Source organism: Pezoporus wallicus, unplaced genomic scaffold, assembly GCF_028554395.1.
Source record: "Pezoporus wallicus isolate ANWC-B61680 ecotype Strahan unplaced genomic scaffold, APGP_CSIRO_Pwel_v1 contig_14787, whole genome shotgun sequence".
Classification (NCBI taxonomy): domain Eukaryota; kingdom Metazoa; phylum Chordata; class Aves; order Psittaciformes; family Psittacidae; genus Pezoporus; species Pezoporus wallicus.
Window position 1 is genome coordinate 32,193 of NW_026640813.1, and position 24,637 is coordinate 56,829.

Consider the following 24,637-nt stretch of genomic DNA (forward strand, 5'->3'; position numbering starts at 1 on the left):
GTTTGGCTTGGAAAGGAATTTAAAGCTCATCCAGTTCTAACCTCCCCCTGCAGTGAATATGGACATCCTCAACCAGGTCAGGATTAAACCACATCCAGCCTGGCCTTGAACGTTGCCAGGGTTGATTCATCCACCACCCCTCTGGGCAACCTCTGCCCGTGTTTTACCACCATCATTGTAGAGTTTTTAACTCGGAAGAGGGGAGATGCTGGAGCCCAGTGCCACGGTGATGGGCCTCATGCAGCCGGGAGAGTGCCTTGACCCCAGGGCGTGCTTCCACCGGGGCCAAAGGTCTCTGCACTCCGGTTGCGAAAGGAGCAGCGCGGCCGCGGCTCTTTCCCCGCCCTTCCCTTCCCTTCCCTGCCCTTCCTTGTCCTTCCCCTGGAGGCGGGACCCGGCAGCAGCGGGATGTGCCTGCGGGCGCTGCTCCGGTGCGGGCTGCGCCGAGCCCCGCCGCCCCTCGCCCGGCCCTCGCTGCGTGGCCGCACCGCCATCGTCACCGGTGAGCAGCGGGCAGCGCCGGGCAGCGCCCCGCACACCCGGCCCCGCCGCTCAGCGCTGTGCTCCGCAGGGGGAAGCGGCGGCATCGGCGAGGCCACGGCGCTGGAGCTGGCTCGCTGCGGGGCACGAGTCGTGCTGGCGACGCGCAGCGCCCCGAGAGGGGAGGCCGCGGCACACCGCATCCGCACGGTGAGAGCTGGGGCACCCCTGGAAACCCCCATGGCATCACATGGGGCACCCCCAGAACACCCCTATGGGCACCCCAAGGGAAACCCTATAGCACTCCTCTGGCACTCCTGAGACACCCTCATTAGACAGCACTGGGCATCACATGGGCACCCCAAGGGAAACCCTATAGCATTCACCTGGCACTCCTGAGACACCCTCATTAGACAGCACTGGGCATCACATGGGCACCCCAAGGGAAACCCTATAGCATTCACCTGGCACTCCTGAGACACCCTCATTAGACAGCACTGGGCATCACATGGGCACCCCAAGGGAAACCCTATAGCATTCACCTGGCACTCCTGAGACACCCTCATTAGACAGCACTGGGCATCACATGGGCACCCCAAGGGAAACCCTATAGCATTCACCTGGCACTCCTGAGACACCCTCATTAGACATCCTGGGCATCACATGGGCACCCCCAGAATACCCATGGGCACCCCTCGGAGACTCTTACGGCACACCCCAGGGACAACCCCGTAGGACATCTCCAAGCATCCCAGGGCACCCCCAGCACCCTGCAGCCCTCCCTCACCTGGGTGGGATCCATCCCCACCCCATGGTGCCCCAGCCCTGCCCCAGGCCGTGCTGTGCCCACAGGAGACGGGGAATCCAGATGTGCGATTCATGCATCTGGACCTGGCCAGCCTGTGCTCGGTACGCGCCTTCGCCAGCGCCTTCCTGCGTGAAGAACCCCACCTGCACCTCCTCATCAACAACGCCGGTGAGTTATAGACCCCCTTCCCCCCCCCCACAACTCCAGCACCCCCAGAGCACCCACAATGTGCCACCATTGCCTCCTCGGCAGGGGTGAGCGCCGGGGGCACGACGGAGGACGGCTTCAGCCTGGCGTTCCAGGTGAACCACCTGGGGCACTTCCTGCTGACGGAGCTGCTGCTGGAGCGCCTGCGGAGCTGCGCACCCAGCCGCGTGGTCATCGTGGCCTCCAGCGCCCACCGCGCCGCCCGCCTGCGCCTCCACACCCTGGGGAGCCCGGCCCCGGGGCCTCTGGGTCCCTTCCAGGACTACTGCGACAGCAAGCTGGCCAACGTGCTGCACGCCCGCGAGCTGGCCGCGCGCCTGCGGGGCACCGGCGTCACGTGCTATGCTGCGCACCCAGGTAGGGACGTGGTGCTCTTGGCATGGGGTGTCCCCTGGAGCGTGGTTTGCACTGGGGGCTTCTTGCGTGGTGGATGATGGCAGTGCGTGGAGCACACCTTGCGTGGAGGGTGATCTGCCTGGCGGCTCCCTTTGCACGATGCGTCCTGGGCGTGGAATATCCCTTTGCATGTTGTGCCCTCCTTTGCGCAGGGTGGCCTTTTGCACCGTGCATCCTTGGCATGAAACGTGCCTTCGCACAGCACGTCCCTTTGCATGAAATGTCTTTGCACAGCATGCCTGTTTACATGGAATATGCCTTTGCACAGCGTGTCTCTACATGGAACATGCCTCTGCGTGGCCTGTGTCTTTGCACGGTGCATCCCTTTGCACGACACACTCTTGGCATGAAACATCCCTTTGCACAGTGCACCCTTGCCATGAAACACGCCGTCGCACGGCGTGTCCCTGCGCAGGGGCATCCCCTTCCATGGCGTGTCCCTACGCAGGGTCCATCCCTTTGCACGGCGCACCCACGCACCCTTCTTGCACAAACCCTCGTGCCCCGTTCCACCATGCACCAGCCTTGCCCAAGCTCCGGCAGCACCCGAGGGAAAACCCCATTATATCTGCCCATCCAAAGGGCCCGTGGTGCAGGGTGTGACGCGTCTGCTCCGTCCCTCGCAGGGCTCGTGGACACGGGGCTGTTCCGGCACGCTCCGCTCTGGCTGAAGCCGCTCCTGATGCCGCTGGCCCGGCTCTTCTTCCGCGACGCGGCCGAGGGTGCACGGACGCCGCTGCACTGCGCCCTGCAGCATGGGCTCGAGCCCCTCAGCGGCTGCTACTTCAGCAACTGCGCCCCACAGGACCCCTGCCCGCCCGGTGGGGATGAGCGCCTGGCGCGGGAGCTGCGGGAGGGCAGCCAGCGCCTGCTGGGGCTGTGCGGGGATGGCGATGGCGATGGGGATGGGGACAGGCCCTTGCGTGGCACTGCTGCAGCTCAGCACTGAACGTGACCATGGTGAATGGAGCGGCCTCCGGTAATGCCTTGTGACGGCGTGGGCGTGCTGCGTGGCTCGCCTTGCACAGCCTGCAGTGCGCACACCCTGCTGTACACACCTATAATCACCATAGCTGGCACACCTGTGGTCACACTGCAGTGCGCACACCCTGCTGTACACACCTATAATCACCATAGCTGGCACACCTGTGGTCACACTGCAGTGCGCACACCCTGCTGTACACACCTATAATCACCATAGCTGGCACCCCTGTGGTCACACTGCAGTGCGCACACCCTGCTGTACACACCTATAATCACCATAGCTGGCACACCTGTGGTCACACTGCAGTGTGCACACCCTGCTGTACACACCTATAATCACCATAGCTGGCACACCTGTGGTCACACTGCAGTGCGCACACCCTGCTGTACACACCTATAATCACCATAGCTGGCACACCGATGATCACACTGCAGTGCGCACACCCTGCTGTACACACCTATAATCACCATAGCTGGCACACCTGTGGTCACGCTGCAGCGCGCACACCCTGCTGTACACACCTATAATCACCATAGCTGGCACACCGATGATCACACTGCAGTGCGCACACCCTGCTGTACACACCTATAATCACCATAGCTGGCACACCTGTGGTCACACTGCAGTGCGCACACCCTGCTGTACACACCTATAATCACCATAGCTGGCACACCTGTGGTAGCTGCAGCGCGCACACTGCTGTACACACCTATAATCACCATAGCTGGCACACCGATGATCACACTGCAGTGCGCACACCCTGCTGTACACACCTATAATCACCATAGCTGGCACACCTGTGGTCACGCTGCAGTGCGCACACCCTGCTGTACACACCTATAATCACCATAGCTGGCACACCTGTGGTCACGCTGCAGTGCGCACACCCTGCTGTACACACCTATAAGCACCATAGCTGGCACACCTGTGGTCACACTGCAATGCACACACCATGGCTTGCACACCCGTAGTCGTGCTGTGGTGGGCACGCTGTGCCTTGCACACCTATAGTGCTTAGTGGCGGGGGGGTGGAACTAGATGATCTTAAGGTCCTTTCCAACCCTAACTGTTCTATGATTCTATAATTACACTGCAATGCACACACTGTGCTTTGCACACCTGTAATCATGCTGTGGTGTGTACACTATGCCTTGCTCACCTACAGTGACACTGCAATGCACACACCATGCTTTGCACACCTACAATGACACTGCAATGCACACACTGTGTTGCACATCTACAGTCACACTGCAATGCACACACTGTGCTTTGCACAACTACAATCACACTGCAATGCACACCCCCTGCATTGCACACCTACAGTCACACTGCAATGCACACCCCATGCATTGCACACCCACAGTCACACTGCAGTGCACACCCCATACATTGCACACCTACAATCACACTGCAGTGCACACCCCGTGTGTTGCACACCTACAATCACTGCAGTGCACATGCCGTGTGTTGCACACCCACAATCACACTGCAATGCACACCCCGTGTGTTGCACACCTACAGTCACACTGCAATGCACACCCCATGCATTGCACACCTACAATCACACTGCAATGCACACACTGTGTTTTGCAAACCTACAGTCACACTGCAATGCACACACTGTTTTGCACACCCACAATCACACTGCAGTGCACGCACTGTGTGTTGCACACCTACAATCACACTGTGATGCACAGTGTGTTGCACACCCACAATCACACTGCAGTGCACACACAGTGTGTTGCACACCCACAATCACTGCAGTGGACACACCATACATTGCACACCCACAATCACACTGCAGTGCACACACAGTGTGTTGCACACCCACAATCACACTGCAGTGGACACACCATACATTGCACACCCACAATCACACTGCAGTGCACACACAGTGTGTTGCACACCCACAATCACTGCAGTGCACACACCATACATTGCACACCCACAATCACACTGCTGCACACACAGTGTGTTGCACACCCACAATCACACACACACACAGTGTGTTGCACACCCACAATCACTGCAGTGCACACACCATACATTGCACACCCACAATCACTGCAGTGCACACACCATACATTGCACACCCACAATCACACTGCAGTGCACACACCATACATTGCACACCCACAATCACACTGCAGTGCACACACAGTGTGTTGCACACCCACAATCACTGCAGTGCACACACCATACATTGCACACCCACAATCACTGCAGTGCACACACCATACATTGCACACCCACAATCACACTGCAGTGCACACACAGTGTGTTGCACACCTACAATCACTGCAGTGCACACACCATACATTGCACACCTATAAGGATGCTGCCGCGCAGAGCCCCCTTCCCTTCACACCCCACCTCGCACACACACACACACACACACGCACTCCCTGCAGCCCGCACACGCCCCTCCCTGCCCGCCCATGCACACACCAACATGGCGGCGACACCGCCGACCTCCCCAACATGGCGGCGACGGCGCCGCTGACCTGCCTAAGATGGCGGCAGCGGCGCTGCTCACCTCCCCAACATGGCGGCGCGCAGGGGCGAGGAGCCGCGCTGGGGTGTGGCGAGCGGCGCGGCGGGTTGTGGGAGCGGGCGGCTGAGGAGGAGGAGGAGGAGGAGGAGGAGGAGGAGGTGGGCGCCATGGGCAACTGCCACACGGTGGGGCCCAATGAGGCGCTGGTCGTGTCAGGTACGGCCGGGGTCCGTGTCATGGCGAGAGGGGAGACCCTGAGGGCATCGGGGTCTGCGTTAATGGGGTCTGCCAGGACGGGTCCCTGTCATGGGCGCGGGTGTTGGGGGTCTCTGTGCTGAGGGGGCTTGGGTGGTGCTCTGGGGGGGTGACCCTGTCATGGGGGGGCTGTGGGGAGGGTCCCTGGTGTGGGGGGACACAGGGAGCTGGTGGGGAATGGGGGACCCCGTCTGGGAGGGAGTGGGATCTTGGGGGGTGTGTTTGGGGGTACCTGAGGGAGTTGTGTGGGGAGACTGATGGGGCGCTGGGGGGGGGTCCCTGTCATGAGGGGCCGCTGCGGCTGTCCCTGTGCAGCGGGGCAGAGGGCAGCTCCCTGCAGCGGGGACCCCCGGCTCTGGCACCGCGTCCCCGGGGCGCAGTTGCGGTGCTGGCGGCGCACCCCGGTGCTGCTGCGCTCGGGTGATGTCGGGCGGAGGCACCCGCAGGGCTCTGGGACCCCGCCAGCAGCCTTTGGCTTGGGGCACCGGGAGCCTCCCCCGTGCATGGGGGCTTTGCTGGGGAGCGGAGCCGGGTGTGAGCGTCCCGCTGGGGCGGAGAGAGCAGCTCAGGGCAGCGCCTGGCCCTGCCGTGCCCGTCTCCATCGCGTCCCGCTGCCGCCTCGTTACCGGCGCTGTCTCCGTGCTGGCGGTGGTCACAGTTGATGCCTGTCACACGTGTGCAATGTCATCAGCAGGAGAGCTGGTTGCTTAAGTTAGGGTTCAATTGAAGCCGTAGCGAAATCACCAGGTCTGGTTCAACCTGTAGCTGCTTCAGTACTCGGACAAAGCTCCAGGCTGCGCTTTGGCAGGATTTAATGACCTATTAGGAGATGGAACAGCTTGCTGCAAGAGCTGGGTACTTCACTCTTTATCACAGGCTTGGGCCCAGTGCAAGATAATAACCAGGTTAGTTTACAGATGTTGGTCAATTCTGTCCTCAGTCATGTTACATCCTTTTGTCAACACTCAGCTAGTTTTGGGGCAGGAGCTGTGATATTCAGACCTAACCTTCCCTGCGGAAATGCATGTGAAGGTCAAGGCTGTGCTACCGTCACAGCTCTGCTGTGCATGTCAAACTGTGTTGTGGTGGTGTTGGAGCCAAAGCCTCCAGCGGGCTGTGGCCCTTACTTCTGGCTGCTCTGTTATCATTCCATCTCTCTCGGATAACAAACCTGTTACGGGAATTACTGGGGAGAAGCCAGAAGCAGGCTGCGGTTTTGGAAACAACGATGCTCGCTGTGGCTGCTGCTTCTAAGGAGTTACAAACCGCACCCAGCGCTGCCTGGGGCAGCAGTATTCCTTGTGCTTTCCCTGGTCTTCTGCACGTCTCTGCAGTTCCCAGCTGGGATCTAGAGCCGGTGCTGCACTTCCCTCCAGCGAGACCCCCATCGGAATCAGTGCTGCTTGGAGAATATGCCGTGTCTGGAGATGGGAGGACTAGGGAAGCCGTGCTCCAGGTGTGCCGGGATGCCTTCCAGCCCTTAAAAAGCTGGATTTTTGCATCTGTTCAGCTCTGAAGTGTACAAAACACAGCTTGCAGGATGAGCCAGCAGGAATCTGTGGCATCTGCTCACAATTCCAAGTCTTAGGCTTTCCCACAGCTGGGAGCAGCCAGCCGGGGACACTCCTCGATGTACAACCACATTCTGGGAAGGAAGCGTAAATCATGCCAGGCTCTGTCGGTCAGAACTGGGTTCTGTGCTGCCACCACACCACCACACGTGGTTTTCCTCTGCCGCTGCCCAACTTGGTCTGCAAGCGCTTGCTGTCTCCGGAGAGCACTGGCTGCGAGCTTCAGGGGCAGGCTGAGCGGTTGTGGGAGCTCTGCAGGGCCTGCAGCTGCTCCGTGCGTACACAATGAATGCCAAGGCATTAGTGGGAGGCGTGTAACTACAAGCAGTTGTAGTTCCAGGAACTTCAGCCGTGTCCCTCCAGGGTAAAGCAGAGAGGAAGGAGGGCGGCGGCAGCATTTACTTGCATGCTGTTAGGTTGGATGTGGGGGGAGAAGGGGAAGGTGAGAATAAACCGACAGCAAATAATATTAAAAGCAGGCTTCTGGCTCACAGTCTCGATTTGCCATACGAATGTTATATGAAGGACTTTGTGGGAAGGCACCTCCACCTCGTGAAGCTCACTGAAAAGTTTCCTTATTGCACATCCAGCCTGTGCCTCTTGAAGTTTGGGGTGGCACATGGGGGTTTCCAGGGAACGGTGTTCTTTCTTTTCACTGTCTTGTAAGATATTCTGGCTCCTCCAGTGCTCCAGGAGCAGCCAGCCGTGCCTGGGGAATGTCTGTGTGTGCAGGAGCTTTGCAGCCTTATTTGGGAAGCTGCTTCCCAGGCACAGGTCAGCACTCTAATGGCACTTACATCCTTCTGGTTGAGCAATATTGATCTCCTTCTAAGAACTTCACTCTTAGCCAATCTGTCCATGAAATGTAGAGCCCAGGCTCTACAAACCCTACAGAGGCAATGATGGTGTCTCCAAAATGTGGGCCTAACTTTGCTATCAAGGTTTGGTGCAAGTTCTGAGGAGGCTTTGGCATCGCTGAGTCTTCCAAGAGCCAGTCAAGTTTTCAGGGCAATACACAAAGTACCTGTTCATGCTGATACCAGAATGTTCCCAGCAGCTAAGTAGGTTTTGTTGGATGCATAATGCTGGGTTTGGGTTGAAGTCTAGCTTTTGTGGCTAAGGATCAATCTGCTAATTATGAAATACAATGCTAGGATCTTTCTGCAGTCTCACTGTAAGGAGATGTAATTTGTAATGGCCACGTTCATCTTACAGTCACCCTAAGTAAATAGTATGTTCTGGATCCCTACAGCTGGGACATTTTCCTTTGGGAATGTTGACAGTTGCGGGGCAGCACCGCACAGCAATGGTCCAACAGCCAGAGGAGCTTGGAGTGAGCCCTTGGAGATGGGTGATAGGGGAAGGTTGGCACCCATATTTCCGGGTCAGAACAAACTGCTCTTTCAGCATTAGTTCAGGGTATGAAAGGAGGAAGAAAGCGCAGGGGAATTGCCCAGTCAGCCTGGCTGTATTTCCTGGGAGAGCACTGAAACAAGTACACTGCTTGTAAATGCCTACAAGAAAACAATTCCTTGTATTTGCTGAGCATGAGCCATGTCCAGCTAACCTGACTTCCCCATTAGGTGGGTCAGTGCTCCAGGGGATGGGGAGAAGCCTCTGACGTGCACCTTGCCTTTACTAAAACCTGTTTCATGTGATTTCTCAGAATTCAGCTTGCAAACTACAGCCCAGCCCAGTCTCTCAAACTCTGCTTTCCTGCCTCACCCTTGGAGGCTCCCTGATCTCTGTCAGAGTAAAAGAAGTTTAAAAGAAGTTAATTCCTTTCTTGTGTAAACACTTCCTGATGCACCCCAGCAGCCAGGGGTGGTTTAACCCTTCCAGAGCTGTTCTAACCTCTTGCATCCTGTTAGTGCATCCCTTTTTTCCCCACAAGAACTGGTCCTGATTTGGAGCCAGTGTCGCTGTGCCATTTTCATGGTATTTCTCTTAAGTTGAAAGCCTGAAAATAAAGGTTTCTTGAGGCTCTGCAAGCCATTCCTGAGAGAGAGCTACAGTCCACAGTGCAAGGAGGAACTGGTTTCTCAGATACTGTAAAATTAATATGAAACTGCCTGGAAAAGGGTTGCCAGGGAACTTGACAGTGCCTCACTGTTCAGCTGAAAGGATTTACCAAGTATGTTCCTTGTTTTGGCTTGGATAATGGAATTGAGAATGTGCTTATTGAATTTGCAGACAGTACTGAGCTAGGAATGGATTTGAGAGCTTTGAAGACCTGGATTAGAATCAAAACAAACTCAACAGAGCGATGGAATGGCCTGGAAGAAATATGATGCAGTTCAACAAGGAGAAATGCGGAGAACAACACTTGGGTGAGAACAGCTGATAGCGAGAAAATGGAAGGAGAAGGTCCAGGCTGTGTCCTGGCAGAAAGATGTGGTGAGCAGCAAGAGCCATCTGAGGGTTGAGGTTGAGGTCTTCTACCTCTCACATCAGGCAAGCCATGCAGGAAACTTCTAGTGGCACTCATTGCCAGGTTTGAGTGCTCCTGCCCTTAGGTTCTTCATTTTGGCTGGCCAAGAATCTTCACCTGCAGTTGATTTATTGCTGCTTGTGGTGCTCCGTGGCTGCTGCCCAGAGTGCAGCATCACAGCTTGTTTCAAGTCTGTAGCACAAGGTTGCTGGTGCATATGGGGATGTAGTTTCTCCTCTGGGGGTAGGTCTTCAGCTTTTTGCAGGTGGTGGCACTCAAGGTTTCCCCTGTCAGGTAACTGTTAGATGTCCAAGACTTGCAGATGGCTCATCAGAAAGCATGGCAGGAGAAGGAAGTAGACAGAATAGCTTCGGAGCTTTCCCTTTGGAATTCTGGGGTAGCATCTCTGTGGTTTTGTTGTGTAACTTCATTGTGGTTTGTCTTCTGTGAGTTTCTCTTTACAAGATGAATCAAACTAAATGTGTGTTTTTAAACTCACTCTGAGCATTGATACTTCCAGCCTTTAAGCAGTCATTTTGATACAGATCACATCCAAAGCGAGCTAGCCAGCATCCGTTTCATCTGCTGTAGTGACCATCCAAGGATTTTATGGATTCAACTCAGAACCCTGCACTCTCTGAAATTAATTTTCGTTAACCTTGCCCCATTTCTGCATGTGGACAAAACCTCATTTTTATGCACAGCAGGGCCTAAGAACCAGACTGGCTTTAGTCAAGACCCTGCTTTATTACATGATGTTCTTTATGCCTTTGCTTTTTCTCTCATCTCCATTATGTCTTTTGTCAGTAACTGGTTTCAGTTATCTTTGTCCCCCTTGTCTTTCTGCACTCGTTTATTAACACCCCATGACACGGGGCCATTTCTCTACAAACCTGGCTTCTGTCCCACTGGACCGAGCTGTTTATTCCCTGTTTTGGTGATGGGTCCTTCTGGAGGAGGAGACTCCAGCACAGATTGCCCTGAACCGAGGTGAGGAGATGGCAGCTCTGTCTGTGCAGGTGAGGGTGATGGTGTCTGCTTTGTTCTTGTCTGCAGCCTGTGGCAGTCTCAGGGAAGGAATATCATTATCAAGCTATCATAGCAGCCTGCTTACCATGACCTGATTTCTGAACACTCACCAGTTCCTGCCAGAATACAAGCTCATTGCCTCCAGTTACCTTGGGAGAGCAAACTGAGTTTGTTCCCAGCCTCCCATTGTCCCAGCTTTGCTGTTTCGTGCCCTGTGTCCCTGCTGGGGCTGCTGTTCTTCCTTGCATGCCATCCATCAGGGCAGCAGCTTCCTGTGTCTGCTGAGAGCTCCATTTATCTCCGAACTCCCAAGCGATGAATCTCATCTCATTACAAAACCCCACCAAACCCAAACAGACAACGTGCTTTCTCCTGCCTCTGGGAATTCTTGCTTGAACACGGGACCCCTTCATTTGGGAAGAGGCCAGGCTGGATGGCAGCTTCCTGGTGATGAATCCTGTGTTTGTAGTGTGCCTGGCTGCTGCACACTGCCCCGGAAGAGGCAGTGGATGTTTGTGGAAACGATGGCCAAGCGACTGTGAGACCCGGGCTGCTGGAACAGTGGGTGTATTATAGCCGGAAAAGGCAATTTCTCTGCCAAATCTCATTGTGCAAGAGGGGTTATTCTTAAGCCTTGCAAAGATTTCGCTTTGTTGGTTCCTTTTTCACTTGCTCTTTGAGACTTGGGAAAGAGACTGCGGGACTGCAATGGAAAATGAGCGTTCGGCTCATCCGACTTGTGTTACCAGGACAGAGCTCTGCTGCGCTCAGACGTCCAGCCTGCATGAAAGCAACCAGCTGGCATCCTGCTCCTGTTTGATGTCTTGATTTTTCCCTCTTTTCCTTATGCTTTGAACACTTTTTGACATATAATCTAGCTTAGTAAACTGCTGTGGAGCAGCGTTAGGAAGCAAACAGGGGGCTCGCTTTGGGTGTGATGCCAAAGGTATTTCCTGCGGAAGGGAAGAAACATCTGTGTGGGGAGGAACGTTCTTGTGAGCAGTGGGTTGAGGGTGCAGGGTTTTCTCAGAACATTATTATGAAGCAATTACCAGAGGTTTGGTAAAGGCCACATAGACCTTCTGCAATCAAATACCTTTCCATGTGGAGCTGCTTTTCCCAGCTGCCAGGAACACCTCCCTTCCTGTTCTTGGAAAACAAGGGCCTGGCTAAAAGGCTGAGCTAACTGGGCTGACGTCCTCCAGGAAAAGTTAAGAGGCGTTGCAGTTGAAATGCTGCAGGATGTTGTATCATCAGCTTCTGTAACTGCTTGCCTGGCTGAAATAGCCTTCCAGCTACAGGAAGAAGCTATCCAGAGGCTGAAGAAGCTATCAGGAGGTTGCCTTGGAGGTGGCAGGAGAATGTTCCTCAGGCCTGTGGAGCACAGGAGACCTGAGAAGTGTGTAAACCCATCTCCATTTGTGTTTACTTGCTACTTGGAAGGTGAAGAATTGGAGACGAGGCTGTTGCTTATGGTTTATCAACCACTGCATGGAAGCCAGTGAAGCAGGTGGTACCTTTAGCTGAGAGCAGAAGATGGCCAAACGCTTTAGGATGGGACAGACAGAAGGCCTCTCCTGTGGTCCAGAGAGCTCTGCCAGCACACTGGCCTGGATGTGTGCTGCCTTTGCTTCTTCATTTTGACCTATTGCAGCTTGAAAGAGCTGTCTGCTGGTCTCATAGTTCTCCCTTTCCCCTCCCACGGCGTTCCAGCCGTGCTGTTTTCCCTGTGTGCCGGCTCTGGCTCTGTCTTGCCTGCGTAGATACATCCCCCAGGGCTGAAGCTGCTGCTCTGTTGGTGCAGTGCTCGCCTTGCTGGTGCCCTGGGGTGCTGCTGTAATAAGTATGGTTATGGATGACAGGCTAGGGGGGGACTGCTGGGTTCATCTGCCTGGGAGAAGGCAGCTCACAGCCCTGGTCCAAGCCAGGGCGCTGCAGAGCTCCTCTCTTGCCAAGCATTAAACCTGGGGCTGGTCGTGGCAGGGTGCTCCTTGAAAGGTAAGAGGGGGCTCATTCCTTGGATCAAAGATGTGAGAATCTTCTGGCTTCTCTGGGGTCAAATCTTAAGTGCATCAAAGGAGTTCTGGAAGCTGACCTAAATCTGGGCATAGCCAGCTCTGTGATGGGCCATCACAGCTCCAGGCACTGTAGTATTGCATGAGCCCAAACTAGGAGATGTTCTGGGGGAGCTCCAAGGTTCGTCCCTCCTCCAACAGTGACCTGCTAGCTTTTGGGTGGATTAAAGGGTGCAAGGGAAAGGAGATGGATTTCCTGCTTGGCTTTCCATAACAGAGCTGGTGCATCACGGTTAAAAATACTGAAGCATGAACTGTCTTTGCTAAAAGTGCTTAAACTGCTAAACAAAACTTAAATAAAATCCTGGTTTGAAATCCAGTCACTCTTTGTATGTTATTTCCCACTGAATTATCACAGTTTCCCACTTTTACAAGACAACTCTAAAAAACCACAGGTTGCCTTTGGAAAACTGCTGTGTGAGGCCCATGAGGGTGAGGAAGAGTGTTTTGTTCCCGGTAGCCAGCTGCATTATGGCTGACCAAGGGTGTTCCAGGGCTGCTGTGGATCTTGGAAAGAGTTTTCTGTGTTCATTATTCATCAGATCCTGCAGGCATGCTTGGATTTGTCTGGGTCATGCTGCAGAGCTTGGCTTGGCAGCACTGGTGCTTCCTGTGCTCCAAGGGGCTGGAGGAACCAATGACCCCTCCCCAGGATGCCCTTTCCCCATCACCCCAAGGCTTGTTTGAAGTTGTGCTCGTGACTCAGGTTGGTGTGTGTCATCCCTACATCTCTGCTGTGCTGCAGGTGGCTGTTGCGGCTCTGATGTCAAGCAGTACGTGTACGGAGGCTGGGCCTGGGCTTGGTGGTGCATTACTGACACCCAAAGGTAAGGACCCCCCCTGTTCTTTGTGGTTTTGGAGTAGGAATTCAGCAAAGCCATCCCAGTGGGGCAGTCAGCAGTATTTTTAGGAACATGGGACCTCTCCTCAAACCCAGTTGTTTATTTACAGAAACTCCACCAAGTTGAGAGGGCTGCAGCCTGGCTGGTCAGTGTGTTCCATCCTGTGCTGGTGCTAAGGAAGAGAGGAGCCCTGCTCTCCTCTGCTGTGCTCCAGGCTCTCACAGAGGTGCTGGGCAGCAAAGCACTGGGCTGGCTCATCCCTGAGCTCACCAGAGCTTGTCTCATGCAGTGGCTAGTGCCCCTTCCTGCTCCTCCAGGCTCTGTTCCTAGCAATGTGCTGACTGCTCTCACCTTGGGAGCAGAGTGTGTTCCTATTTAAAACCATGGGATTTCCTTTCTCTGCCTTTCCTCAGTCGTGGTTTTTGCTTGCTGCTTCTTCCTGCACTGGTCTCTGAACTAACATGCTTTGATAATGCTGCTGTCCTGCTCATACAGCTCTTTGTCTTTAGGATCGGTGGGAGTGTTGCTCTCAACACCTCCCCCATGCTCACTGATGCAGGTTTCCTCCATCTGTGTAAAAAAAAAATAGCAGGGAAAAAGATAATGATGAGACTTTTGGGTTTTGCACTGAGTGATGGTCAGAGTTAACCCTTACTGCCTGATCTTGCCACCTCTTCTCCCTGTTCACCTGTTGCCACCAGCAGACTAAGTGAGCACGTTCTGCCCTTGCTCTGCAGATGATACACTGCTGTAGCTGCTCTTCACCTCGAAGCAGGCAGCTTTGCCTTGTGCAAAGGGGTCCTGGCTGCTGCTGCTGACTGACTGGTGGCAGCTCCCAGGTCCTCTCCAGACTGCTCATACTCAGGGTTGCTATGAGAGCATGAAGAGGTCTCAGCTAACACCACACGTTTTAGCCTGGGCTCTCCAGAGGTGCTCATATGAGGCAGGAGGGGAAGGAAAGGCCCAACCTGTGGGTTCAGTCCTTAATAATTCCATTTGATCCGGACAAGCTTCATTCCCAAACTTCTGTGGGGTATCTCATGGGAGAACCATTGATTTAAATGAGTGGTTCCAGCTCCTCCTCTTGCGTGAGAAGCGCAGAGGACAGTGCAGGACCTTGACCTGCCGTGTGCAGGGCATAGCAGATGTATTCAGGAGGCTCACTTATTAAGTTAAGCAAAGGCTGAGTGCAGGGCCAAGAGCTGCTTGCCAGGAGTGAGCTGTCATATGATAGAGGTCTGTGCATTATTTAGCCAACGGGGCTCTTGGCAGCAATTCCAGCACCCACACAAATCTTTGACTTTAAAATCTATCCTCTGATTCACACCATGGGATACGGGGCTTAGTTCTCCTTTGGAAAACAGAACCTTTCCCAAATGAGCCGTGCCACGGATGGAGCCTGCTGCATTAACATGAAGAGTGAGGCAGATTTCCTCCCCTGAAATTAGGACATCTTTTCTGGGGCTGCCAGTGCTGAAAGCAAGAGAGGCAGCAGCAATTGTGTTCCTGTCAGCGGCATCCCGCCAGGTAGCACTAACCTGGGAACAAAAGGAACAGTTAGAGCTGGCAGGGTGCTGGGCTCTTATCCTGCTGCAACCTTGAGGACTGGGGAAGAAAAGGAAAGGAAAAGTCCTGTCCTTGTTTAAGGGTCAGGAAGAAAAGCAGAGAGGGAGGCAGCACGGTCTTGCATGCCTTTGGGGGAGCCAAGTGGCGTTATTCATCTTCTCAGGACAGCATTTGGAAGCACTCTCTTCTCCTCAATGCTTGAGCCAGGGGTGGGTATCCAGGCCCCTAGCATTTAAAACTTCCCTGTCCCCTCTTAAATGTTGGCATAGAAGCATCTGAATCATTACAGGAGGGAATTTTCTGTGTGTGAAGATTGCTTCCAGCAGAGAATTCCTGCAGGATGTCAGTCCAGGTGGGATACATGGCTCAGTTTCATCTGCAGTGACTTGTGGCGCACAGGGTTGAGATGAGCCCCTTCAACCTCATCAAAAGAAGCTGTGATGAAGGGAGCTGGTCTGGCCCAGTGTTAATGAAGCCCTGGGAGAAATAGGTGGGAGAAAGGCAAACTGACCAGGGAGAAGCTGAAACCTGAAAGTCTCGTCTTGTCCTTTTCAATGAGTGTCTTACTCTCTGATAACTGCTTTGTATATTTGCTGTCCTACCCTTATTCCTCGCTGCTCAGACTGTCTTTGGAGGTTATGACCATCCTCTGTCGCTGTGAGAATATTGAGACGTCGGAGGGGGTCCCACTGTACGTAACAGGGGTTGCACAGGTAATAATCCACCAGCTTCCTAACACTGTGTCTGACTTTATCCCTCTGTTCTGAGCAGCAGCAACAGCAGCAGCAGCAGCAGGATAACATAGAAACTAATGGTTTTCTAATGGGACAATTGAAATGTCAATACCCACCTCTCCTTCCCCTCCTCTGGCACTTGCCCTGGGGCGCACTCCATGGCTTATAGGTAATGCAGACAGATGCACACTTGGCAAATCCCAAATCCAGCATTGCTGTACTGGCTTCTTCTGATAATGCTGCAGACATTCGCCCCAGCTGTAACCCTTCACTTGACAGCACTGTTTCCACCGTGTGCTTGGTGGAGAGCAGAAGGGTATTGCTTTTGTGTGGAGCCACAAGCAGGCCAGACTGGATTTGGGGCAGGTTTTGTGCCATTTCAAAAGGAATCCTGTACACATATGGGCAAATGACAACTGTACCTGGCTCTGCAGTTTTGAATATGGGTTTCCACTCAGCCCTACTCCCTCTACACGGAGACAGTGCCTGGTCTGGATATTGTCACGTTTGAAAGTACAGCATAGAGACCTTGGATGAGTTGCAGCACACAGGACTGACATTTACACTGTGAGCGGTTAGGAACCGGTGTAACAGTAATTACCAAGCATCCCTGTGACTTGCTGGCTAACGAGCAGCACAGTCAATTAAACTCAAAGTGTAGGTTAGGTGTTCAGAAGGTTAAAATCCTGCACTAGCTGATTAAAGCTGTGAATGCAGAAAATGCCTCTGTGCATCCTGGACAGTGGGATCTGCTTTATCAGCTCCCAGCTCATGTGCCAGTTTCATTAGGACACTGGCCAAGGCAGGTATGAACTTGCAGAGATAGATTTCAGCACTTGCAGCCAATCCTGCAGCGACTCAGTGTGCACACAGCGGCGCAGTGCAGCCCCTTCATGGTTCAGAGGTTTGACCTAATGTTCGCTGACACAAGTTCTCTGTCCTGTGGCTCCTTGTCCTGACTCCCAGTCCCTTCCCGGCTTGTTAGGGTTGATGGGAGAGCCAGGCTTTGCTTCCTGCAGCAGAACCTGCCGTGGCCAAGCAGCATGTCTCTTGTTTCACCAAACCATGACCTGCAGATTGCCAGGTCTGGCCAAAGTAACTTGAGCTCACCTTGAGTGACTGAGAAAGCCCTGGAGCTGCAGGATGTGCAGCCTGATCTAGTGGAATGTGTCCCTGCTCATAGAAGGGGAGTTGGAACTGGATGAGCTTTGAAGTTTCTTCAGACCCAAACCATTCCATGATTCTATGATTGATCTGTTCCTGGATGCCTGATACTACATAGGCACGGCCCTAAAGAGCTGGAGACTCACTTCTGTCTGCCTTTGGATCACGGGACATAGGAAGAGTATCAGGAGAGGTGAACCAGATCAGGAGGTAGGTCTGTGTTAATGCTGACCCAGTGAGGGCAAAGGCAGGGCTGCTTCTTGCAGCATCAACACCAGGTTTTGCCATGCCCTGCACTCCATGGGGGTGGCACCATGGGGCAGGAGCACCCCAGGTCCATGCTGTGCTTTTAAACCAGTGACAGCAGCCAGCGAGAGCACCGGGGCAGCGCAGCGCAATGAGCCTCTGGTGGGAGGCCCTTTGTGGTCCCAAAGCTGCCAGCTTCTGGTCTCCTTCTAGCCCAGCAGAAGGGAAAGGGTCATGGTATCATTTGTAGCCTGGCTCCCAGCCTTCCTCTGCTGATGAATTGCTTTAAGCATTATCTGAAAATCTATTTCTTGACCAAAGTGTCTGTCTCCAGTCACAGGTGGAGCCTCTCGGCTGCATTCTGGGCCTGTCTTACATTACCTGTGATGAGTGCAGCAAGTTGCCCGGGGCAGGAGGTGCAAAGGGAAGAGCTGAGTGGGTGTAACCTGGAAACGTGCAAATATCTTGCGTTTTTTGGCAGGATTTCCCTAGAGATAATGACGTTACAGCCCAGGTGTGAGGACGTAGAGACGGCGGAGGGGGTAGCTTTAACTGTCACAGGTGTGGCACAGGTACAGTAACTCCAACCATCATTTCAGGAATGCATGTCTCTAAAGTACATCTTGTTTTCCTCCTTAAGAGGTGGCTCTTGTCCAGGAACAGAAGCCGACTGCTCTGAAATCCGTGTACACACTGTCCTTGTTGGTTCAGACACGTCCCATGTTGTGAAGGGAGTTGTGATCTGTCCTCCTCTTCCCAAAAATCATTCCTCTTTTTCCCCAGTCTCATTTGTCCACGTGGCAAATGAGCTGTTTGTGGGTGGCTTGACCTGTGTGTGAAATGCTGATGTAGTGTGGTGCCCGTGGAGCTGTGTGTGACCCTGCAGGACTGAGCCACTCACTCCTGAGGTAGTATTGAGCATTATGTTGCTTTGGATTATTATTATTAGCATGTGGACCTCGTAATTCTTCACGGTGAGTTAAAGCTTAAAAAAGAGCTTAATCCCTCCAGGCACTAAAATTTGTGCGTAAAATTGCTGGCTTTAGTTGAATTTTGATTCTCTCAAGCCTTCTTCCTTGCTGCTTGTGATAGCACACAAACAAGTAAGTTCCTTAGACTCTGAGCTAAGTCCTCATCCAGGGTCTCGTGTCCAGGTCCTGCCTTGGGGAGGATGCTGTCAGGAAAACGTTGTTAGCTTTTGACAGAACCTGACTCCCCAAACAGGCAGTTGGATGCTTTGATTGAGAATTGCTCCTGACAGCTCATTCTGGGTGTAAGAAACCCAAGAGAGTGGTTCTCAGTGCACACAAGGCTGTGGTCACCGTGTGTCCGAGGCATGTCCAGGTCTGTTGTTGCATGAGAGGTGACTGCCACGTTCCTTGAGGTGAGCAGTGATGCAGTGATGTCCCATGTGCATCTAAAGCCCCCCCAAGGGAGAGCACCATGGCTGATGCAGCCCTTTTAAAACCAAGCTCTTGACACACTCCACCCAGCGCATTCCAGCCCAGGTTCATTGGTTTGCTCTGACCTGACATTGCAGAGGGGCTGTGTCTGTGTAAGGGAGGATGGGATCCAGCCAGGAGTGGATTCTGAATTCACACACACAGCAGAAGGGCTGGGCAGGACCATGACTCAACAGTGGAGTGCCCATCACCCTGCTGCTCTTGGGGAGGAGCTACATGCACAGGAGCCAGCATCTTGGCCTCATCCTGGCTCCAGTGATGTGAATCAGCATCCTGGTTTTCCCTTTTCAGTTCTTTATATCCATATATATATCCCATATCCATATTTGTATCACATAACCACAGCAGTCTTTGCATGGTTGGCAAAATGCCTGCACCCATGTTCCCCCTCACACACATCTCACAAATGTGTAGGCTTTTCCTTCTCTATTTGGAAAAGGTATTTCTCTGAAGCCAGCACCCCTTTTTGACCCAGTTTGGGGACATCCTTCCATTGCCTACAGAATGGTCTAGGCTGGTACATGGTAACAGCAGGCTGGATGACTGGGTGCCTTGATTTAAAACTGCAGCTCCCAATCCAGCTCAGTGATGTTATTCTCTCTTCTCACTGTTCTTTTCTTTCACTCTCAATTATTATTAAAGGTTTAGGCTTGTGAGCTGCAAGGATTTGCCCTGCTGAAAGCAGGTTTGAGGCAGCTGGGGCTGTGCATGGCGGAGGTTACCTTGATTCTGCAGAAGTACTTTTGAAGTAAACCTTTTTTCTTTCAAGGGCTTGTGCAAGAAAGGAAAAAAAGCCAAGAAATGATTCCTAGAGACCTTTACCACCTTTAAGAGTGGTTGTTGTATTAATAAAGGGCTTAATGTGCATAAGGATGCTGTCCTTGTCTTGGTGTAATGAGGACACGCCAATAGCTTCTGTCTTGCGTTGGTTGAGTGCTTGGGGTGCTGCTGCCTTAAGCCACATTGGGCTTCGTATCCCCCTGTCCCATTCCTGAGCCTCAAGCCAATTGGATTGTCCCTGCCCAGCCCTCGCTGTGGCTGCAGCTGCCTGGAGCTGGGTGCAGCGCTATCGATCCACATTGGGATGGCTTTATGGGAGCTCTCTGATTTCCTGCCAGCTCCACTCTTTCTGATGTGAATGACTTTTGAAGCAGCCCCCGGTGTCGCAGTGCCCTGTCTGAAAGAGGCAACAAGCTGAGCGCAGATTGCTCAGCTCTGGCTTGTTTTGTGCACCCTTTGGCTTTGTAGGTTGACATCTATATTCAGCCCAGCTCCTTCAGGCCGTCCAGGGTTCACTGGTGCAGGCTTTATTCAGAGCCTGAATTGTTCTTGTTCCTGTTAAGCCCCCCAGGGACTCTCTTAACCAACACCCTGCTCCATCCTATCTGTAGTTCACAAAGGATGGAATTGCTGGCACATGCACACCATAAACCTTGCTGCTGAGTCTGATTGGGTTTGGTATTGCAAAACCCTCCTGTTTGCTGCAGGATGAGCCTTGTGCAGGACCCACACTGGGGGCAGCTCCGTGAGCAGCTCTCCCAACTCCCCCTTGTGTGGGAAGAGCACACTGCTGGCCTTGGGGTGCAAGGACGAGAAATCACCATGGCCTGGCCCTGTGGTTCTCCCTTAGGAGGTGGTGGCTGGTCCCAGCTATCCTGCTCCCTGGCAGTGCTGCTGTTTGGCTCCAGAGGTTAGGCTGCAGGATCATTTTGGACTCACAGGTTAACAGAGCAGGGATGAGGTCTATAGGCTGTGGACCCATCAGAGGGCAGCTTTGAGGAGGTCTCTGAGCCAGGACCGGGCTGGCATCACGGGTAGCAGCCAGGGCACTGTGCTGGGTGCCACCAGCATCTCATGGGACAGGAGGCGCTGCCCAGCCCAGGTGTCTCCATCAGAGGGTGCTGTGGGACTGGCTCAGCACCCAGAGGTCCCAGCAGAGCTGTGTGCCTGGTATGGCCCTGCTTCCTTCTCTGGTGCTGCCACAGAGACATCCCTATGTGCAAACTGGACCTGGTCCCCAGGAGCTGCCACTTTGGTGGGTTGTATCTCCTCATAGCTGGGTCCTGTAGAGCTCCACGAGCACACGTCTCGTTTTTAACCCACTTTGCCTTTCAAAAGCAGCCCCATGACCAGCAGAACCATCTGGAGACCCTGGATGTCTGGATTTAGGGATGCTTTTATGTGTGGCTTTGACGGGGAGATGAAAGCAGTGCTGGGGTAGTTGTGTCCCACCTCTGGGGTTTGTTATCACATTGACCATGCAGAGTGGGACAGCCAGGTCCTGGCCATAGCACACTGGGGTCACTGCAGAGTGCCTTTGGGAGCTCCCAGCCACGAGAAGGGCAAACCAGTGCACTATGGCCATCTCATCTCATCTCTCCTTGCAGGGAACACCGAATGGAGCCCCTGTTCCCAAGCTGCTCCTTGGGCATGTGAGACTCTTCCTTGTTCCCTGCTTTTCCTGTGTCAGAAAAGTTAATTCTAGTGAAGGAGGAGGAAGAGAAAGGTAACAGAATGGCTTTTGGACAGGGGTAGTACTAGAAAGCCCTCTCCTCCTAGGTCTGGTGTTGGTGCAGTAGCTCAGGGCTTTTTGGTAGGGTTTTCATCTGGTGGGACCTGCCCCAACATCACCCCATGGCTGCTGCTGTGGGGTAGATGGCTGCAGGGAGCACCTCTCCACACTGAGCTGCAGTGGGGTTTGCAGAGGTGTCTGCCCCATGCATGTGCCTGCAGCAGGGCTGTCCCCAGCAGCAGTGGCTGGTTTGGTGGCCTGGGTGACCGTGGTGACAGCTCAGCATGGTCCCTTGGAGCATCAGTAGCAGGGGGGCAGCCTGGTGGTGGTACTGCTGCTTCTGCTGCTGCTGCTGCTGCTGTTGGGTGCCTGTGCCTCTTTGAGCAGCAGCCTTCAGTCCCTTTGGTTTTGTCTCCTTTCTCTAGGTGAAGATCATGACCGAGAAGGAGCTCCTGGCTGTGGCTTGCGAGCAGTTCTTGGGGAAGAACGTGCAGGATGTGAAGAACGTGGTCCTTCAGACACTGGAGGGACACCTGCGCTCCATCCTAGGTGTGAGGGGACTCATAGTCTTGAAGGCATCTTGAGTAGCTTTCTCCCCTCTCTGATGGCTGCTCCCAGCAGTATCGCTGCCACCACAGCACCCACAGCGGGTGCCTCCTCTGCTCTCTGCAGAGGTGACATCTGAGGTGGTTCCACCCCTCCAGCAGCTCCTGGGTGTTGTGATAAATAGGTTTGCAGTGCCTGCACTCAGAGATGTCTGAGTCCCCATGGGATCCAGGTGGCACATGTGTCTGGTGGTTGTGCTGTGACACTGAGATGTTGGTGCACACCCTGGCGCCCAGACCTGAGGAGATTAGGGACAGCAGGGATGTTGCTGAGCTTAGACCCATGTTGTTGTGTGTTACCTGTTCCAAATAAAGCACTTCACCTTCCTCCCCTCTGCAGGTACCCTGACAGTGGAGCAGATCTACCAGGACAGGGATCAGTTTGCCAAGCTGGTGCGGGAGGTGGCAGCTCCCGACGTGGGTCGCATGGGGATCGAGATCCTGAGCTTCACCATCAAGGTATGCTCAGGTGCAGGGTGCTGTGCTATGGGGCAGAGCTGTAGGAGCAGCAGAACAGAGCCTGGCCCTGGCTTCTCTGCTGCAGTGAGGTGACAGACTCCAGCTTACAGCCGGCTCCAGCCCTCCGGGTGTTTCCATGACAGCCGCCGCTGCATGTCCTGTATCCAGGCAGATGGCAAAGAGCACCCAGTTAAATCAGCTGCCTCTGTAAACACAGCTTGAGGAGAGAGCTCACTGACAACTGAGCTGCCAGGGAGACAGAGGGAAGATGTCAGGAGAGCCCAGCTCCCCCTGTCACCCCTGTTTGATTTGGCAGCAGGCTGACATGGCTCATTCTGACCCTGGCCTAACTGCACCAGTGATTGTTCTGAGCTTCAGCGGGACACGAGCAGGATGGAATCACTCATCTGAAGTGGTTATGACTTATCTCCCCCTCTCCAGGATGTCTATGATAAAGTGGATTACCTGAGCTCCCTGGGGAAGACTCAGACTGCAGCTGTCCGGAGGGATGCAGACATTGGGGTGGCAGAAGCCGAGCGAGATGCTGGCATTCGGGTGAGTCCAGAGCCTTGCTGGGCTTCCTTAGAGCAGCCTCTTCTGCTCCAGCTGAGCTCTGCTCTCTGTTTCCTGTCTGCAGGAGGCACAGTGCAAGAAGGAAATGCTGGATGTCAAGTTCATGGCAGATACCAAAATAGCAGAGTCCAGACGGGCTTTTGAATTGCAGAAAGCTGCCTTCAGTGAGGAGGTCAACATTAAGGTGAGAGGTGTCTGACAGCACACTGCTGATCCCTGCCTCGTTCCTCGTGGTATTGGTATCTCTGGGACTTGTCAGATTCCTCTTCCTGCACGTGTTAGGAGAGCTGGAGGTGGGGAATCCAGGTTGAAACAGAGAAACCTGGGTTCTGTTCACAACAGTTAGGTGGGACGAGGAGAGGAAAGGATGGGGAGAGTCATCCATGCTGAACCTGGAGCTGGTGGGGCTCAAACGCTATGGAAGAGTGCATAGGGAAGGACAGCAAGTGCAGCTCTAAGGACTGGGGTGCCACCCCTGGGTTGAGGTTTGGGAGCAGGAGCTGTATGTATCTGCTTTCAGTGCTTGCCACGGGCCCTTACGTCCGTGCGCAGGAGAGGATGGCCAAGACCCCTCTCATGTCTCTGTGTGCAGACTGCAGAGGCCCAGCTCGCCTACGAGCTCCAGAGCGCCCGGGAGCAGCAGAAGATCCGCCAGGAGGAGATTGAAATCGAGGTGGTGCAGCGCAAGAAGCAGATCGACGTGGAAGAGAAAGAGATCATCCGCATGGAGAAGGAGCTCATCGCCACCGTGAAGCGGCCGGCCGAGGCCGAAGCCTACCGCATCCAGCAGATCGCCGAGGGCGAGAAGTGAGTGAGCCCTGAGCCTGTGGCTGCAGGAAGGATGGAGGGAAGCAGCGCAGGGATCGGGGCTGCTGGAGGGCTGTGTTTCCCTTTGCAGGGTGAAGCAGGTCCTCCTCGCTCAGGCGGAAGCGGAAAAGATTCGGAAGATCGGGGAAGCGGAGGCTTTTGTGATCGAGGCCATCGGGATGGCAGAGGCTGAGCGGATGAAGCTGAAAGCTGAAGCACTCCAGCAGTATGGAGAAGCTGCCCAGCTGGCTCTAGTGCTGGATGCGCTGCCTGAGGTGAGGAGGGAGCAGCATTCCCTTGCTCCGGGGAGATCCCAGGCTGGGCCAGGTCTCCTGTGGTGTGTAGGGAGCTTTGCCCAGCAGGCTGCTGAGCAGCTCCTTCACTCTGCTCATGCCACCCTGCTTCCCCAGATCGCTGCCAAAGTGGCTGCTCCCCTCTCCAAAGTGGATGAGATCGTTATCCTCAGTGGAGAGAGCAACAGCACCATGTCGGAGGTGAACCGTCTGCTGGCCGAGATCCCTGCCTCCGTGCGTGCCCTCACCGGTGTGGATCTCACAAAGGTGAGCCATGCACCAGCACCTGCAATTCCTGCAGCTCTTCAGGGCGTAGGGAATTGCCTGAAAGCTTCCAGACTCGTAGGGAGCCTTTCCTTGCCCAGCCACAGCGTGCAGGGAGCTTCCTGCCTCTCCCTTTTCCAGCCCTAACAGCTTCTTTTCCCCTCCTGCAGATTCCCCTCATCCAGAAAGCCACCGGAGCCCAGGCATGAGGCTGGCCAAGCCAAAGCTAGTGAAGATCACTCCCTGTTAATGCACTCAGACATCAACTGCCTTCAACACGTGGGAATTCCTTTTATATCAAAGACAATCAGGGTTTCATTTCGAAGCTCTGGTGCCTTATTTTGTAGGGCCAGAAGGTTGCATGTCCGATCAGCTGCT

General features: G+C 54.1%; 1 protein-coding gene across 9 annotated transcripts; it reads left to right on the top strand.

Moving 5' to 3' along the window:
- Positions 1-1,301: 1,301 nt before the first annotated feature.
- Positions 1,302-24,621, top strand: FLOT2 (flotillin 2). Of its 9 annotated transcripts, none has more exons than XM_057420749.1 (12): positions 1,302-1,456; positions 1,541-1,852; positions 13,477-13,558; positions 15,762-15,852; positions 21,684-21,807; positions 22,204-22,322; positions 22,764-22,877; positions 22,960-23,079; positions 23,488-23,702; positions 23,794-23,977; positions 24,113-24,262; positions 24,430-24,621. In XM_057420749.1, exons 1-12 carry the CDS (start codon positions 1,360-1,362, stop codon positions 24,466-24,468), a joined length of 1,647 nt encoding a protein of 548 aa, XP_057276732.1. In that variant the 5' UTR covers positions 1,302-1,359; the 3' UTR covers positions 24,469-24,621. The 9 variants fall into 9 exon arrangements, with proteins under 9 accessions (XP_057276732.1, XP_057276731.1, XP_057276733.1 ...); XM_057420748.1 differs by lacking the exon at positions 15,762-15,852 and adding an exon at positions 17,765-17,855 and having other exon boundaries at positions 1,303-1,456; XM_057420750.1 differs by lacking the exon at positions 15,762-15,852 and adding an exon at positions 17,765-17,855 and having other exon boundaries at positions 1,333-1,456; positions 1,591-1,852.
- Positions 24,622-24,637: the final 16 nt, after the last annotated feature.